This window comes from Borostomias antarcticus, assembly GCF_949987555.1.
Source record: "Borostomias antarcticus genome assembly, chromosome: 34".
NCBI lineage: Eukaryota > Metazoa > Chordata > Actinopteri > Stomiiformes > Stomiidae > Borostomias > Borostomias antarcticus.
In genome coordinates this window covers 3611142-3628231 of record NC_140267.1, presented here as the reverse complement: position 1 = coordinate 3628231, position 17090 = coordinate 3611142, and the positions used below count along the sequence as shown (strand labels likewise).

The following is a 17090-nucleotide window of genomic DNA, read 5'->3' as shown; positions in this document are numbered from 1 at the left end:
CTGGAAAAAGACTTAGACAGGTGCCGAGATAACTGAATTAGGGGGGAGAAAGTGTGTGTGTGTGTGTGTGTGTGTGTGTGTGTGTGTGGGGGCTGAAATGTTTTCTATTATCAACGAGGCCCAGAAAAGTGTGAGTACCACAGGTGTAACGAACGGGCACTGCGCCATGTTGTAAACAAGTGCAGACCGGCCAGAACAGCTAACATGCAATATCATTACAAACCCCAACGCAGGCTGCAGTAAGTTAATACATATTCACTTCAACAACCCTGCCGTTTTAACCTGGTTCATTTGCTAACGTACGTATTATGAAGAAAAAACCTAGGACATGTACTTGAGCACCTTTAATAGTCATAGCATTTCTGTGTCCCTCCGAGCCAGGATTAGAGAGGACTAGGGTTGCAAAATTCATTAATATTCACAAACCTCCCATGGGAATTAACAGGAATTTATGGGAATTAATAGGAATATACTGGAAAACACGATTCATTCTCGTTAATTCACATATATTTCCAGTTTATTCCAGTACATTCCTATTAATGCCCATAAATTCCCATTTTGGGAAGAAATTCCCATTTTGGGAAGTAATTCAAATTTTGGGAAGTAATTCCCATTTTGGGAAGAAATTCCCATTTTGGGAAGTTTGTGAATTTTCCCAGAACTTTGCAACCCTAGAGAAGACGGCGATATTCTGTGGTGTTGTGTGTAACGTCGCTGTACCAGACTTGTGTCCGCCTCTTGAATGACCGCGGCTACAGCACATAACCGCAGTGACAGCAGCTAACACACAGCGGACCCGGAACCAGGAACACACAGCAGACGCCGGAACCAGGAACACACGGCGGAACCCGGAACCAGGAACACACAGCGGCCCCGGAACCAGGAACACACAGCGGATCCGGAACCAGGAACACACAGCGGACCCGGAACCATGCCACCACGCCGCGGCAGGGGTGGGATCTGCCTGTAGCCACACACAGCGTGTCACGTCTCTTGTTGGCGTGCAGCTAGCATCTCTGCACACCCAGCTAGGGAAGATAACGAGCAGCTAGCCAGCATCTGCGTTAGTTACAGAGATGCTGTACAGGGAATAGCATTCAATAATGGTCATATGATCAGGCCAGGAAACCATCATTGACCGCTGCCCGCTGCGTTCAAGCGGCTGTCCCTGGTCCACTGTGTGCTGTGCTGAGACTTCCGTTTGCGTGCGCCGTCTGATCCCTCCCCCCCCACGGCGGTTCTGTAGCGCCGCCCCCCCCGCCCCGCCCCCACCCCCGGTCTACTGGCTGAGGAAGTCGATGCTGGCCTTGACGCTGCGCGCGGTGGCCACGTCCACAGCCATGGCGCGGATCTCCGTGTCGCCGAACTGCATGTGCGTCTGGATCTCGCGGCGGGCGGCGGCGCACTCCGTGCCGCTGACGTCCAGGCGCAGCGTGCCGCACTTCCGCACGCCCGGCTCGCTGATGAAGCCCACGGCCTCGCGGTCGGCGCAGTACACGTGGATGACGATGACCTGCTGCGACGGCCTCGCCGGCGTGTAGCTGCGCTTCACCGTCTCGCCCAGCGCCACCGACTGGTCGGCCGCGATGAAGGTGTCGAAGACGTCGGTGCACCAGCGCGTGCCGTCCTTCAGTAGCATCTTGTCCGGCGGGTGCTTGCCCTCCACGAAGCGGTTGAGGACGCCCACGCCGTAGGTGAGCGGCGAGCGGCGCACCTTGATGATGCCGGGGTCCAGGCCGAAGAGCACCGCCCCCTTGAGGATGGTGAGGCCCACGTCGTGCGGGATGACGATGCGGCTGCGCCCCTGCAGCATGTTCTGGACCGCCTGCTGGAGGAGGGGCGACTCGGCGAACCCGCCCACCAGGAACAGGAACTTGATGTCGCACACCTCCGGCTTGTCAAACAGTTCGGCTGGAAAGGACGAGGGGGGGGGGGGTTTGTTTATGTAAGGGATAATCAACGAGTAGGTGTGCGTTAAATGGTTTTAAGGCACGACGTGGAGGCGAAGAACCAACCAACGCGCAGCCTCCACGGAGTGCCTTAAAACCGTTTAACGCACACCTATGAGTTGATTATCCCGCTTATACCATGGCCCCACATGACAAAGACAAATAAATATGCGCCATTTACTCGCATTTTCTACATTAAAATATAAAGAAATGTTATTTATGTGTTGCTCATTGCTGAGTTTCATTATAGTCCCTAACTGCTAATACGATACGACCTAGCAACCAAACAATGAGCCTAGCAACCCAAACTAGCTAATTCCATAACCTACTGTACCCATAGCTATATCTATGACTGTAGCTACCTGATATTGCTAGATAGCAATGAGCGAAGTGTAGGCTACTGCATTTGCTGTGCAACGCATCCATTGTCCAGTTGTCAAATCTATTTGCCAACAAACTCTTCAACACTTCGTTCATGGCTAGCTAGCAATGGTACAGCAGGCTATGGGATGAGCTCATTTGGGTTGCTGTCAAACATTTAATTTAGATCGGTAATTAAACTTCAGCCGAACTACGTGTGCCTATACACGGTTTTAACGCACGTCTGCTGGCCAATGAGAAAAGAGTAATAACCCAGGCCATGGTATATTGAAGCAATAACTCACTCAAGGATTATGGTATATGGCCAATATACCACGGGTTGTGCTGCGGTGATAGGCACCAGTCGAACCCGTGGCATATTGGCCATATACCACAAGTATGATAAGCTGAAGGGCTTGAAAGCTTTTGGTCTATAAAAAGCACTCGCAAATAGACATATTATTCTGGAGAACATTCTGGTGTTTGTGTAGGGGCTAGACAGACTCATTTTATTTCTCTCAACTCATTTTGGTGAGATGAAACTGCAGTACTCATGTCTTTGCCCGGTTGGTCACACTATTAAAATGTATTTTAGCCCATAAGCAGCCTTCTCAACAACACATCTCCAGATCCACTCAGTCCTTCAGCTCCAGTGTTACCAGGAAGCAGACCGAGTCGCAGAAATGTGACCTACTTCTCCCTTTGTTGGTTTCATCTCTCTCTCTCTCTCTCTCTCTCTCTCTCTCTCTCTCTCTCTCTCGCTAATCTATCAGTATTACCCTCAGTAGCTAACCTATCTAACATTATTACCTAGCTAACCTAGCTAATCTAACAATATTACCTACTGTAGCTAACCTAGCTAATTTAACAGTTTTTTTTTTTTTAAAATGCTGCCAGAAAGCTACAGTCAGCAATATCAAACTGAAACATTGTGAACTCAGGTTGAGACGAACCGTAAGGTGAGAACTATGTGTGAATGAAAGGCTTTCAAGTTCACACGCTGTCTGGTCTCTGCTCCATCTGTCATTTTGAGTTTTCAGCCCTCGCAGGCAAACACCTGGACGGCTTCCTCTACTAATCACCACCTGTGACCATCTTCAGGTGTGTGTGTGTGTGTGTGTGTGTGTGTGTGTGTTTCCCCAAACAAAGATGCTTTTTTTTTAATACAAGTTCTTGACTTTCTCCAGAGACCACAGACTGTTGTTGTTATTATTATTATTATTATAATTAGTATATTACAGTATGCTGAAACAGTTTCTGATCAGATCAGAGCCACGCACCATTGGGCCCCATATTGTATTACGTTAGCACGCCGCGGCCCACTACCCAGAGCTAGCTGCTACTCACTGAGGTGCTGGATGATGTGGTCGATGGTGGGTTTGAACAGGGCGTTCATGGCGTCCGGGTTCATCCTCAGCATTCCCTGTGAGGACCACTTGACAAAGTCCACACTGTCCACAGGAGAGACTGACATCAGAACCAGCACACAATCTACTCATCACTGGAATGATGATCACCATTATGAAATGACAGCACCATACTTTAAAATCACTGATGTCATGGACATTCACTAATATCCAGTATATCTTATCTTACGTTTTTTCTTAAATTTGTTCTTAAGAAACCTCTAAGAGTAGGGCTGGGTTTAAAAAATCGATTCATTGATTCTGAATCGATTTGTGAATCCCAAAATCGATCTTTTATTTAATGAATGAATGAATAAATGAAGGAATGAATAGTTAATTCATTCATTCAATGATTCATTCATTCATACATTTTTGGAAATCAGTATCGATACCCAGCCCTAGTACTGATGTGTTGCATTACTTGGCAGTCATGTAATTAAGGTGACAGCTAAAAAAAAACAGGTTTTAGTAACACTAACCGAATCGATATTGAATCATGATAATCGATTCTGAACCTTGTGAATCGGAATCGAATCGATTCTTGAAATTCGACTCGATACCCAGCCCTATCTAAGAGCAGTCCTAAGAAAAGTCAGAGAACTAAGAAAGTAAGAAAATTGTAAAATTAGGGGAATTAGTATTTAAAAAAAGATAATAAATGATACAAATATTAGTCAAATTAAATCCAATAATATTATACACCTGTATAATTTAAGTAAACGCAATCAGCAATTATTTTTTCACAAACATGTCAACACTCAAACGTGTGTACAGTACGGCTGCTCTTCAGTGTTCGTAGATTATGTTCTTAGCTATGAACAAATCCCAAATAAGAAAACAGAATCCTTGTGACAACAGCTTCAGTGGGTTTAAGAAGATTTCACTGTAAATTCTGTAATAATCTATAGCACCATCTGTTAACTGTAGAGTATTCTCAGAAGAGAGAGTGTGTGTGTGTGTGTGTGTGTGTGTGTGTGTGTGTGTGTGTGTGTGTGTCAGTGATCCTTCTCATACACACCGTTTCCCAGCACACGTACACAAGGACATTTACAGTTATGAGTCAGAGGACCCCAAGGACCACCGGAGGGTCAGGTTTCCACAGTGTGAATGTCTTGTAAGTGTCCCCAGAGTTGATAAAAATCCATGCAGATACATGACGGTGCCATTAACAGCTAGACTACAGGGTCATATGGAAGAGAGCAGGGGTCTAGAGGAGTACACGAACTCTTTAAACTTCGTAATAGGAGGCGTGTGTTTTCTCCTGTCTGTATCGTGCGGTCAGGAAACCTCTGGGACTTATTCATCAAATACAATACTGACAAAAACCCAACATGGACGGTTTCTGGCTAACGTTTTTCTGAATCAGCCAGAAGGAGGAAAACATAAGCTGTGTTCGGAATCGCTCCCTATTCACTATATAGTGCACTATATAGGGCGTCAGCCATTTTGTTTGTAGTGTCCGAATTCTCCACGGAATTTTCGTTCCCTATATAGTCCACTTTATATTACCCACAATTCACCTTGATTTGAAGGGAACAGTGCATGTACCCTATATGTTCTCCGTTCCCTAGGTAGTTCACTACATGGTGAACCCTATATAGGGAATAGGGAGTGAGGGAACGAGGGAGCGATTCCGAACACAGCTATAGTCGCCTAAAAGCGCGAGCAGGTGGACGGCTGTCTCTTAACGAGCTGACCGCCTGGTTCTGTGCGGTGGGGAGCGGTGGTGTGTTCCCTCAGGGCTTGAGCCGCTTCCTGTTTCTAGGAAAGACACGGCTCATGGATTTCCTATCCCCGATGTCCATTTCACTCAGTACAAAAGAAGCAAAAGGGCCTTTTCATCACCATGCAGCGTATTCAGAGGGTCGTGACCACATTCTGGTCACGGACTCTTTGAAGCTCTGCCCTCTGGTTGGAGGCTGCGGTCCATATATAGGGAGGGAAAGTGAAAACATTCGAGTTGTTCCTATCGGAGAGGAGTTTCAACGTAAACTCCCAAAGACCGGATTTTCGAATAATTACTACGAAGACATTTCGGTGAAGTTATCAAAACAAACAGTTGAGTGTCTTTACAGTAATAACCTACTAACTGTGAGGAGTATTTCGCCTTCTTTCACATTTTTGAAATTGCTCCGTTCGTTTCATAAATGGACTACAAAGCCGGGCGCGCTTATATACGTCACTCATGAGAAAAATGCTGTGCTTTGCGCCAGATTGCTCCCATCGGTATGAGACGAATGGTTGCAAATTCTAATTTCCAAGAGATCCCAAAGAGTTGGAAAGATGGATACGAATAATAAGTTGATTTGAATTGCAAATGGACAGTGCTACGTTGTGAAACGTCATAACCAAAGCCTCCTATTAACGTGAGCTGGTTAGGATGGTATTAGCTGGTCAGACTGGTCTTAGCTAGTCTGATCCGTAGGTGCCTCTGGCTATTCTTACTGGTCCGCAACTCTAACCTTTAACCCCTAACCGTAATAGGCTCACTTATGATGCTAACTCACCGTAGCATGATATGACCAATCCTTCATGCTAGCCCCGACGACACATAACAGCTCCCCCTGAGAATAGCGGCATTTTTCTACATGACCAGATCTTAAATGATTGTCGGCACGTGGGATGCACTTCTTGTTATTGCTGAAGTATTCTGCCAGCCATGAAATGCATATCGTATATATACATACACACAATTACGCACGCACACACACACACACACACACACACACACTCACTTGCTCTTGCGCAGGGCGTGCTCCACACTGTGACCCCTGAACTTCTTGTAGTAGTCTATGAAGGAGAAGGGCAGGTTGATGTTGAGGGGGTTGGTCCTGTCCGGCGCCGCCGCCCGTTTCCGCGACTCGAACGCGATCATCAGGTCGACCCAGGCGGCCGGGCGCTTCACCTTGAACTGGTCAATGAAGTCCTGACCGAAGATCTTACACAGCAGCTTCTCAAACTCATAGTCGATACCGATGGAGCCATATGGACCACCTGTGGAGGAGAACATGAGTGTTGGTCAATAAGAACTCACATTAGTTAAGTGTCAACAGGACTAACGGGGGATAGTGTGTGAACTGAGCTAACGGGATAGTGTGTGGACTGAGCTAACGGGATAGTGTGTGGACTGAGCTAACGGGATAGTGTGTGGACTGAGCTAACGGGATAGTGTGTGAGCTGAGCTAACGGGATAGTGTGTGGACTGAGCTAACGGGATAGTGTGTGGACTGAGCTCACGGGATAGTGTGTGGACTGAGCTAACGGGATAGTGTGTGGACTGAGCTAACGGGATAGTGTGTGAGCTGAACTAACGGGATAGTGTGTGAGCTGAGCTAACGGGATAGTGTGTGGACTGAGCTAACGGGATAGTGTGTGGACTGAGGTAACGGGATAGTGTGTGGACTGAGCTAACGGGATAGTGTGTGGACTGAGCTAACGGGATAGTGTGTGAACTGAGCTAACGGGATAGTGTGTGGACTGAGCTAACGGGATAGTGTGTGAACTGAGCTAACGGGATAGTGTGTGAGCTGAGCTAACGGGATAGTGTGTGGACTGAGCTAACGGGATAGTGTGTGGACTGAGCTAACGCGATTTTGTGTGGACTGAGCTAACGGGGGATAGTGTGTGAACTGAGCTAACGGGATAGTGTGTGAACTGAGCTAATGGGATAGTGTGTGGACTGAGCTAACGGGATAGTGTGTGGACTGAGCTAACGGGATAGTGTGTGGACTGAGCTAACGGGATAGTGTGTGAAGTGAGCTAACGGGATAGTGTGTGGACCAAGGTTATTATAGTTAACGAAAACTAACTAAAAAACGAAAACTAGGTGTGACTTAGTTAACTGAAATAAAAATTAAAACTAGACTAACTAAAACTGCATTGTGTGTTTATAAAACTAACTAAAATAAACTAAAATTGTAGAGAAAATGTCCTTAGTTTGAGTCTTTTTCATTTCATACATAAGCCTAGTATTTTGGGTGGATATGAAATAGCTTGCGTGAAGTAGCTTGCGTTGTTTACGTCGACTATGAATTAGGCCTAAGCCGTCACAGAAGTGAGGAAACCCTCTACCTGAGGCCTTGTACAGCTCCTTGAGATGTCCCTCGGGGAGACGTATCTGGTGGACAGTGAGGTCGACCGTTCCACCCCCACAGTCCACCACGACGTAGCGGTCACCTGGGGACAGGCGGGGATACACCGTCACATGAGGAGGAGGGGTCACAGAGAGCTGCTATCCAATAGACCCAGTATACAGTTTGGCCTCTGTAGTGACCTAGTACACAGCTTGACCTCTGTAGTGACCTAGTACACAGCTTGACCTCTGTAGTGACCTAGTACACAGCTTGACCTCTGTAGTGACCTAGTACACAGCTGAGTGACCTAGTGACCTCGGGCATTTTCATTCTAAAGGCTTGTCGTCTGGATAGACCCTGAACCTGCTGAATGCCAGACGAGGCGACACGATGCCCTAAAAGAGGTTTGTCTGCGCCCGAGTGGGTCTGGATGACCTAGATATCCACCGCATGTAGACGGAGGGAGGGGCAGGAGGGGTGGGCGGGGCGGGAACGCAGGAAATGGAGTCAGGCTTGAATTAGGTTAGATATTCAGAGATCCTACTATATCCATGCCCGCGATGTTAGCAAACTATCAAAACATTCTGGAAGAGTCCACGACACTAACAGTGGCGACATGTTATGCAGTGATACCGTTTACGCTGTTTTCCGGTGCTTCTGCCAACTTCCCGAGCAAAAAATATTAAAATATTAAATTAAATATTAAAAGGTAAATACATATGACCTGGGATAACAGAATCATGTGGATTTAATCAGAAAATGTCCACGACAAGCCCCGACAATAACTATAAGAGGCAATTGAGGCAAATGATGTGGAGAAAGAGTTAATTAAGACTGTCAAAAAGTATCAGATCATCAGCAAATACGGTGCTAGGGGGCGCCAGCATAACTGGTCTGAATACAGGTGTGATTCTAACCCTAACCCTAACCCTGTGAATACAGCCCACTCTGTGGTGCGTCAGCAGCATCAGAAACAGCAAGAGCAAAGCTAACACAGAGACAGAGACGGAGAGACAGAGAGAGAGAGAGAGAGAGAGAGAGAGAGAGGGAGGGAGGGGGAAAAGGGGCCGTAAAAAAAGAAGAGAAAGAGACCCTACCTTCTTCCAGCTCCGACCAGAGCTCCCCTACGACATTTTCCACCAAAAACGTGCGGCTCTGCCGGTTGCGACGCACATGCTCCTTGGCTGGTTATCGACAGAGAGAGAAGCACCGGGTGAGAAGGGTGACAGCAGGTGACAGCAGGGTGACAGCAGGCAGGAAGAAGCACCGGTGGCCCGGGAGGCTGGGGGTCAAACAGGGTGAGGCAAGCCGCTGGGTGACCGCATGGTGTCTGGAGGTCAGGGGTCTAGAGAGCAGTGGTTCTCAAACGTTTCAGGTTCAAGGGTCAACCCTATACATATTTTTTTTCATCCATAGCACCCCTAAATTACATTCTTACGTTTTCCCTCTCAGCTTTTTTAGAGATATGCAAGAAAAACCTTTTGAACTTCGATTGAACATAATGTTAGAACTTCGATTGAACATAATTTTGTACTTGACATTTTAAGTGATGAGTAATAATTTTATTAAGTGTCACTGGTAAGGTGTCAAAGGTCAAATTGTTTGTCGAATATTGTGCAAAGGTGAGCGCTGGTGCTGTTTAAATACAGGAGGGGGACTTTATGGGACAGTTAACGGGTAGAGGAAACTGAAGCAGCTGGGTAGAAAGTAGGCTCTTCCTGTGAGCTTCCCGAATGGCCTCATTTGGAAAAGTCTTGTAACATCCTGTTTGAAAGCCCCAGTAAAACTGATGTATAATCTCTGGTTTTGTTCCTCAAATCTCCCTCCAAACCAGCCAAATTAATCAACTAATTGATAACTAATAACAAATATACAGATCATTTTGGTGAAAGACTGGTCTTTATGAATCCTGGATTGTGGCCCACAGTTCTGCAAATACAGATAATTTGGACGAAACACTGTAGGTTTGTAGGAATACCTGCAACACACAAACAACTGAACACCTCTCACATGTTAGCACAGCCAGGGGCCCTGGAAACCTCTCACATGTTAGCACGGCCCAGGGGCCCTGGAAACCTCTCACATGTTGGCACAGCCAGGGGCCCTGGAAACCTCTCACATGTTAGCACAGCGCGGGGCCCAGGAAACCTCTCACATGTTAGCACAGCCCGGGGCCCGGGGCCCTCGACCTACGCAGTCAAGAAGCAGCCTTAAGCAGGTCATTAACGAGTCCATCTGGTCTGAAGAGAGCGTGAGCGATAGGCTGGTGAACTATAGCCTGGTGAGCCATAGCCTGGTGAGCCATAGCGTGGTGAGCCATACAGAACTGCAGTGGTCTGCTGTCATCCCATTGGCTGAGATGTCAGTACCAGGAAATGCTCTGTATTCAATATTCACTAGTTGGTTCGTCGCATATTTTGCTTCTACAAACTCATTAAATGAAGAAACTGGTAGATAATTGATTAAATAAATGAATTTACATTTTCTACTTCCTTGAGAATGTCCCTCCACAGGGCCTAACATTTTCCTAGCAATTCCTTAATGTACTTTGACAACAGATTGTTTTTCAATATGCCTGTGAACAATAAAGTTATTCAGTTTAAAGAAATAAAGCCGCTATAAAGACATACTGTACGCTACAATTTAAATTTGCAGGGTGAGATTTTAAAATCCCTGGCATTACATGCTTGGCTGTGAATGGTCACCTTGGATACGGTAAATGTCGGCTTTTCACCAAAGAAGCCGGTTTCAATTGATGTAACTCACGTTTCTACGTTCCACGAAATCAACTATAACCCCTTTCAACACCGTCATTGCCAAGTGTTTGTGATGTTAATCGAATCTGTGTACATTCAGCACATATCCTGCCATCCCCATTAAGTGCTTCTGAAAGACGGTAACACTCACATTCCAACGTGATAGAAAGTTGAAATGACACGGCATAACATCTACACGTCTTCCGTCAATAGAGGAGGAACGATAATATTGCCTTTGAAATTGATTTGTCTGCCTTGGACGGACAAAGACGAGGACAAAGGCCTTCTTTACTGTGTGGAAGTCTGATGTGTTGAAAAGCAGTCGGGTAAAAGGCTCTCGAACGTCGAACACATGCGTGCGTGTGAATACCGCGGTGTGAAAGCGTAGCGGTCACATTCCTGGTCAGAGTTGACGAGAGACTGCAGAATAGTGGCCTTCTCAAGCTCTGCTTTAGATCACTGATGTCAAACAAACTCTTTCTCCACACAAAGTGGTGTTTGTGAAAAGGGAAGGGTGAGATACTGAGGTAATTTGCTAATGCTGCTTCACATGCTGATGTATTTAATTACCTTTTGTAAATGCAATTCGATTCTGTTTTTTGCAATATTACATCTTCAATAAAGAATTAATTAGCATATGTAAAGGGTACGATGATAACATACAAACATAAAATAGCATGATAACATACAAACAAAACATGATAACATACAAACAAAACATGATAACATACAAACAAAACATGATGACATACAAACAAAACATGATGACATACAAACAAAACATGATAACATACAAACAAAACATGATAACATACAAACGAAACATGATAACATACAAACAAAACATGATAACATACAAACAAAACATGATAACATACAAACGAAACATGATAACATACAAACAAAACATGATAACATACAAACAAAACATGATGACATACAAACAAAACATGATAACATACAAACAAAACATGATAACATACAAACAAAACATGATAACATACAAACAAAACATGATGACATACAAACAAAACATGATAACATACAAACAAAACATGATGATAACATACGATGTGTGGGAACAAACGTAGCATATGATGTGAGAAGCGTGAACTCTATTTAATCTATGCAGTTGGTGTCGTGAAATGAAAGTTTACCAGAACTTGGCACCTATAACATAATATTGATTTGGCAAGGAAAATATATATTTGATAAAATATCAATAGATAAACAATGAAACTTAAAACAAGGCTGTAGCAAACAGACATGAACTCACATGACTGATAATGATTGATAACTGATACTGTAATGTTACAGGTACAAAACCTTTGCAGAGGGTTACCTGACTAGCGACTACTCCTTCAATTCAAATACTTAATAATAATAATAATTCATCTATTTGAAGAAAAACACCTATTGGGTAGATTTTGGAGTGATTTGAAGGTCATTGCCAAGTAACCGACTAAGACAAAGATTAGTTTGAAAGATGCGTATGAAACAGGAATGTAAACAATGCAGCTATGGCCCAGTGGCGATGTTCAGTGTGATGAGGTGTTGGGTTTACCCTGGGTCATGGTGTTCAGTGTGGTGAGGTGTTGGGTTTACCCTGGGTCATGGTGTTCAGTGTGGTGTTGGGTTTACCCTGGGTCATGGTGTTCAGTGTGGTGTTGGGTTTACCCTGTGTCATGGTGTTCAGTGTGGTGTGGGGTTTACCCTGGGTCATGGTGTTCAGTGTGGTGTTGGGTTTACCCTGGGTCATGGTGTTCAGTGTGGTGTTGGGTTTACCCTGGGTCATGGTGTTCAGTGTGGTGTGGGGTTTACCCTGGGTCATGGTGTTCAGTGTGATGAGGTGTTGGGTTTACCCTGAGTCATGGTGTTCAGTGTGATGAGGTGTTGGGTTTACCCTGGGTCATGGTGTTCAGTGTGGTGTGGGGTTTACCCTGGGTCATGGTGTTCAGTGAGGTGTTGGGTTTACCCTGGGTCATGGTGTTCAGTGTGGTGTTGGGTTTACCCTGGGTCATGGTGTTCAGTGTGGTGTTGGGTTTACCCTGGGTCATGGTGTTCAGTGTGGTGTTGGGTTCATGGTGTTCAGTGTGGTGTTGGGTTTACCCTGGGTCATGGTGTTCAGTGTGGTGTTGGGTTCATGGTGTTCAGTGTGGTGTTGGGTTTACCCTGGGTCATGGTGTTCAGTGTGGTGTTGGGTTTACCCTGAGTCATGGTGTTCAGTGTGATGAGGTGTTGGGTTTACCCTGGGTCATGGTGTTCAGTGTGGTGTTGGGTTTACCCTGGGTCATGGTGTTCAGTGTGATGAGGTGTTGGGTTTACCCTGGGTCATGGTGTTCAGTGTGGTGTTGGGTTTACCCTGAGTCATGGTGTTGAGTGTGGTGTTGGGTTTACCCTGGGTCATGGTGTTCAGTGTGGTGTTGGGTTTACCCTGGGTCATGGTGTTCAGTGTGATGAGGTGTTGGGTTTACCCTGGGTCATGGTGTTCAGTGTGGTGTTGGGTTTACCCTGAGTCATGGTGTTCAGTGTGATGAGGTGTGGGGTTTACCCTGGGTCATGGTGTTCAGTGTGGTGTTGGGTTTACCCTGGGTCATGGTGTTCAGTGAGGTGTTGGGTTTACCCTGGGTCATGGTGTTGAGTGAGGTGTTGGGTTTACCCTGGGTCATGGTGTTCAGTGTATTGAGGTGTTGGGTTTACCCTGGGTCATGGTGTTCAGTGTGGTGTTGGGTTTACCCTGGGTCATGGTGTTCAGTGTGGTGTTGGGTTTACCCTGGGTCATGGTGTTCAGTGTGATGAGGTGTTGGGTTTACCCTGAGTCATGGTGTTCAGTGTGGTGTTGGGTTTACCCTGGGTCATGGTGTTCAGTGTGGTGTTGGGTTTACCCTGGGTCATGGCCGCCCCCACGTTCTCAGTGGGGCTGAGCCCGTTCTGCGTGGTCCGGGCGTTGAGGTCGACCATCTGATGGAGGCGGAGCTTGCGGCAGTAGATCGACGCCGCCTCGGGTTCGAGGGCAATGATCAGCTGCTCGGGGTTGTCGCGGGAAACCAGACCAGACTAGAGGAGACCAGAGCCGACAGGAAGTAGATATATTAGCTTTAATGGTTAGACATCAGGTATAAGGGGTACCTCAACACGCAAAGAGAACACAGAGCCCCATTTTGAATGTCAGCCATGTTAGGCCCAAACCCACACAATTAAAACATTTTAACATTTCAAATGAAACATTTCAAACACTGGAAAATATGAATTTATTCTAAACCATATTGGAATTCTAAATCTGGGGGATTAACTCTTAATGAAGAGATATGACCAAAATACTGTACTATAATATATATTTCCAATATATATATATATATATAAAAATCTCCTTCAGTGCACCTGTGATGGAACTAGTATGTTTTTTTTTTCTTATAAAGCCTGATTGAAGTTGATAAAATAGCATTGGTGTATGAAAACTCCTTTAGTTGATCGCTCACAGAGCTTCACAACTTTTAGGCAGTACTGATAAATCAAATTGACCTAGTAATTTAAAATAAACACATCACCCCCTTTTAATAAAGGGAAAACAAAAGCAGATTTCCATTAGCCTGAAAGCCAGACTTCCTCATGACTTCCCCCCACCCTAATCCTAACCGTGTATTGTGAAAAACTTCTTTCAGGCTAGATTTCCATATCCTAGGAATTTCCTAACTTTCCATTAAATGACATACAACCTGTGTTTAAAAAAAGGGTTTCGAACAGGGAATAACACGACCAATAAATCATGCAATCCTAACATTAAAGTACATTCCAAAGGCTATCATGTTAAATATCTCTAGCGACATCGATGGAAACTACTCCTGTAGATCCCCCCGGCTTGTCTCTCCGCAGGGGTGAGAGAGCAGCGGCCGTTCGGGGGAGAGACCAACCAGACGGACGACTGCGTCGGAGCGCCTGGTGAGATGCGCCTGCGCTGAGGAGACCGAGGGAGAGAGGGAGGGAGGGAGGGAGGCGCCCATCCTCTCCTCTTTCACAAATATTAATGACGCCAACCAGAGGATGCTGAGTCACTGCAGATGCGCAGACTCACCCCCCCCCCCTCACCCCCCCCCCCCTCCCCCCTCCCCTCTCCTCCCCCCCCCCCCCCTCCCTCTCCCCCCCCTCCCATGCGTCAATCCCCACTGCAGATATCAGGTGATCACGCAGACTAGAGTCTCTCCTCTCTCTCTCTCTCTCGGTCTCTCTCTCTCTCTCTCTCGGCCTCTCTCTCTCTCTCTCTCTCCTTCCTCAGTCTCCTTCTGTTTCTCACATTCACTCCCTGTCTCCAAGTCTCCAGACACACACATGCACACACACACACACACACGCGTGCGCACCCCCCCTCCATCTCTCCCTCTCATTCTCTCCCTCTGTCTCTCTCCCTCTCATTCTCTCCCTCTGTCTCTCTCCCTCTCTCTCTCTCTTTGTTCCATGCAGTGTTGTGTTTCTGTCATCCTGCAGACTCAGACAGACGGCCACACCCATGTAACCTCCCCCCACACACACACACACACTCACTCACTCACTCACTCACTCACACACACACACACACACACACACACACACACACACACACACACACACACACACACACACACACACAGACACGCACTGTGTCCTACACACACACACACACACACACACACACACACACACACACACTCACACACACAGACACACACACACACACACACACACACACACACACACACACACTGTGTCCTACACACATACACTCACTCACACACACACACACACAGACACGCACTGTGTCCTACACACATACACTCACTCACTCTCACTCTCACACACACACATACACACACCTACAGTATACACACACAAACACACACACATACACGCACTGTGTCCTCCCACAAAGACACACACACACACACACTCACTCAAACACACACACACACACACACACACACACACACACACACACACACACACACACACACACACACAGAAAGCCCTCTCCCCAGACATTCCTCCTCAGTGCACCACACCCATACATACGTTACACCATGTGCTCAGTGACAAACAGCAGCTATAAGATATTATCTCCCCACAGCCAATAGAAAACACCGCTCTCCGTGATGCACAGATCACAGACCAGCTGTTACAGTACAGGACAGACCAGCTATTCACTATGTGATCGACGCGATTTCCTCTCCTTCACGATGCCTAACATGCTCCAGTAATTATTATTATTATTATTATTATTTACTCCTTGCTAACAGCATCGCTCTGTTCCACTGTTCCATCTCCAAACATTCTCCCCTCACTGTCCAATCAACCACTGCTCTGTCCACTACAGTAGTGTGTAGGTCAGTCTGTCTCTGCCTAGCGCAGGAGGGAGGTCTGTGCGTGTGTGTGTGTGTGTGTGTGTGTTTTCTATGCGTCTGTGTGAGAGGGGAATATGCGCTAGCTAGCTAGCTAGGCGCGTCTTCTGGAATGTGCTACAAAGTTCACTCGCGTTGTTTTGGAGTCCCTTGGGGAGTTTAAGGCTCTTGCTAAACGCTCTGTTGAGGAGGAGTGTAGATGTTTTTTATTAGTCTGGATCTGCTGTTACTTGGTATTGTTGTGTTTTGGGGTGTATTGTTGTGTTTTGGTATTTGCTGTTACTGGTGTATTGTTGTGTTTTGGTATCAGCTGTTACTGGTGTGTTGTTGTGTTTTGATATCTGTTTTATCACGGATAAACAGGTAAAAGATAAACAGGCCCTCTGCCTCTGTGGGCTCTTCCTGGTTAAATAAAGGCTATGAAATCAATATGTGACGGTGCATGTTCATGTGTCCGTGCCTCTTTGTGTGTGTGTGTGTGTGTGTGTGAGTGCGTGTGTGTGTGTGTGTGTGTATGTGTGTATATGTGTGGGTGCGTATGTGTCCACACCTGTGTGTGTGTGTGTGTGTGTGTGTGTGTGTGTGTATGTGTGTGTATCTACGCCTGTGTGTGTGTGCGTGTATGTGTGTATATGCGTGGGTGCGTATGTGTCCACACCTGTGTGTGTGTGTGTGTGTGTATGAGTGTGTGTGTGTGTATCTACGCCTGTGTGTGTGTGCGTGTATGTGTGTATATGCGTGGGTGCGTATGTGTCCACACCTGTGTGTATGTATGTGTGTGTGTGTGTGTGTGCGCGTGGCACTGCAGCCCCGGAACATCGCCCCGCCTCCCTCTCCTCTGCAGAACCAGCGCATCACAGCAGCGATGGCGGCGCATCCCATCACACACAGTCAGCACTTCCCCTCCCTGGACCTGCAGTTCCTCAGTCCGCCAGCAGGGTTCAGGTTAGCGCCGTGGTGGGAAAGTGATAAATCAATGTTGAAATGGGACCACAGTGCAACACAAAAAGGGAAATGAGCTTGAGATTATGTAAAAGGGACCCAATGTCACATGTGTGTGTGTGTGTGTGTGTGTGTGTGTATAGGGGCGGGGACGTGAGAGTGTCCATATAAGCATGTGTGTGTGTGTGTGTGTGTGCGCGCGCACGTCTATGTGTATAGGGGTGGGGAGATTAGA

General features: G+C 46.4%; 1 protein-coding gene across 1 annotated transcript in view; it reads right to left on the bottom strand.

The window, feature by feature from the left end:
• Window positions 1–1279: 1279 nt before the first annotated feature.
• Window positions 1280–17090, bottom strand: part of hspa12a (heat shock protein 12A) — a gene marked incomplete at its 3' end in the record, with an annotated part of 40434 nt that continues 24623 nt past the window's right edge. The window contains exons 8-13 of the mRNA XM_084460839.1: window positions 13430–13601; window positions 8886–8972; window positions 7787–7891; window positions 6451–6709; window positions 3657–3760; window positions 1280–1911 (exon numbers count right to left, since the gene is read on the bottom strand). Coding sequence (XP_084316965.1) covers window positions 1280–1911; window positions 3657–3760; window positions 6451–6709; window positions 7787–7891; window positions 8886–8972; window positions 13430–13601 — 1359 coding nt within the window. The remainder of the gene's footprint in view (window positions 1912–3656; window positions 3761–6450; window positions 6710–7786; window positions 7892–8885; window positions 8973–13429; window positions 13602–17090) is intronic.